Below are 2,050 nucleotides of genomic sequence, written 5' to 3'. Positions count from 1 at the left end.
ACAGCTGTGCGCCACCATGCCTGTTCATATTTATTAGTTATTCGATGTTACTGTCCTTCTGAAGTGTTCTTCCCTTCTAGAAGTTTTGGTCTCGTTTTGAGACCAGGTCTTGGTATGTTGCCTCAAGCAACTGTCAGTTCATCTCAAACGCATGGGTTTGAGTGACCTGCTGCCTTTAGCTTTCTCGTAGCTGGACTACAGGTTGCACCATGCCCAGGGAGGTTTTCCTTTGCTGCATGTGTGCATGTTGTGTACACACACTGGGAGGGACTGAACCCAGGGCCTTCACACTTCATCTCAAGCCCGCTTACTTTTAAATTTTGAGATAGAACACACCAGTCATCTCCTGATCTGGACTTTCTGAGGCCTGGCAGCTCCCCTTCACTATCCCTGATTCTGACCACCAATCAAGGACCATGCTGACCGCTAAGGGCCTGAGCAAAGCAGGTTACTGCCCAGCCTGGGAGAGCCGCCAGCTCAGGAACTTCGGACTGCCAGCCTGCTCACCTCCTGCTCACCAGGGCCACTGTGGCTAGATGCACAGTAGCTTGCGCGCCTCAGCACAAGTCTGGGGCTGGCTCAGGGTTGATGCAGGTAAGCCAGCTGTGGCTAGCACCAAGCAAGGCCATGCACGGTGTACTCCTCCCACCCTAGTCTCTATCCAACCACCCACCCCAAGCCCAAGAGTTCTGGGAGCTTTGCTGAGACACCCACTGCAGGTACAGCCTGCAGAGAAATGCCTCCCTCTCACCGGGTGCCCCCAGGCCCAGCTTTGTGGCCAAGGCCGCACTCTGGAGATGAAGGCTTAGAAGACAAGAGTCCAGAGTGGTACAAGGAGAAAGGTAATTTATTATTACTTCAAGCAAATATACCGACAGAGGCTGAGGAAAGATGCAGCCTAGCCCTGTCCCCTATCCTAAGCAGGGGTCTGAGATGAGGCCAACCCTGCCCAGAGCTTGGGAGAGCTAATGGCGCTCTGTGGCGCTGGGGAGAGACAGGCAGGCCTAGGAGTGGGACTTTGTTCTGTTAGCACCAGGAGCCGCCCGCAGCTAGACTTGACAACAGGACAGTGTTAGCCCTCCTGTGCCTCCTGAGCACTCTGAGGAGGGGCCAGTGTTGCAGAAGGCTCCCTGCAAATGGTCACCTGAGTGCGACTCTAAATGCAGAGCCCACCCCTCCCCCCCACCCCCTGTAAACATGAGAATGCTGTGTACCCTCCCTCCTCCAGGGCCCTCAGGACAAGATGAGGGTCCGAGACGTGTGGCTGGGCTTTAAGCGGCCCAGGAGCTGCCGGGCTTTTTCCTGCATGAAGAGCTGGTCCTTGGTCCCCCCACAGGCCACCATCTTCCAGGCGCTGGTCATCTGAGAGGAGGCAAAAGGGTTATCAAGCAGGTGGGACAGCACACTCTCAGTGAACCGCGGGGGTCCTAGCAGGCGAGAGTAGAGGGCATTTCTATGACCTTCCCTCTAGACGCCACAAGCTATCCTGAGTTCAATCCAGCTTTCTGGCTGGCCCCCGAGAAGCTACTCCGTGTCGGTAGCCTTCCTTAAATATAAAGCAGAAGGCGATGGCACTTGTCATCTTCATGAGAAGCCACAGCCAGGCAGGGTCAGGCAAGGCTTCACCAAGGAAGTGGCATTTGGACTGGCGACGGAAGCATAAGTCAATGAGACCAACACAGCCACAGGAAGGCAGCAGAGAGGAGGCGCACAGGCAGCAGGCCTGGCCCAAGCGAAGCCTGAGGGAAGCAGAGAGGCAGAGGAGGACAAGGAGCACTCACAGGGGCGGGGGCCGGAAGGTGGCTCCGGGGCTTCTGGGGCGCCGCAACCTTCTCAGGCTTGGCCTGCAGGAAGCCCTGGTTGAGCAGGCTGTTGTCCTCTTTGATACTCGGCAGGCTGAGGCCAGAGGAGCCGGATGGGGCATTTGGCGGCTGCAATCAAAACCCAATCAGTTACTAGTTAGCTACAAGACCTAAGTGGGGGGGGCTGGTGAGATGGCTCAGTGGTCTAAAGCACCTACTTAGAACAAGCTTAGCAAAACACGTGGACC

General features: G+C 56.2%; 1 protein-coding gene across 1 annotated transcript in view; it reads right to left on the bottom strand.

Moving 5' to 3' along the window:
• Positions 1 to 924: 924 nt before the first annotated feature.
• Mybl2 (MYB proto-oncogene like 2) overlaps positions 925 to 2,050 on the bottom strand; it is a 36,230-nt gene continuing 35,104 nt past the window's right edge. The window contains exons 13-14 of the mRNA XM_004630921.2: positions 1,782 to 1,931; positions 925 to 1,362 (exon numbers count right to left, since the gene is read on the bottom strand). Coding sequence (XP_004630978.1) covers positions 1,234 to 1,362; positions 1,782 to 1,931 — 279 coding nt within the window. The 3' untranslated portion in view covers positions 925 to 1,233. The remainder of the gene's footprint in view (positions 1,363 to 1,781; positions 1,932 to 2,050) is intronic.

This window comes from Octodon degus, unplaced genomic scaffold (genome assembly GCF_000260255.1).
Source record: "Octodon degus isolate 3935 unplaced genomic scaffold, OctDeg1.0 scaffold00037, whole genome shotgun sequence".
Classification (NCBI taxonomy): domain Eukaryota; kingdom Metazoa; phylum Chordata; class Mammalia; order Rodentia; family Octodontidae; genus Octodon; species Octodon degus.
The sequence above is the reverse complement of the archived record's forward strand: the minus strand, read 5'-3'. Positions and strand labels throughout refer to the sequence as shown.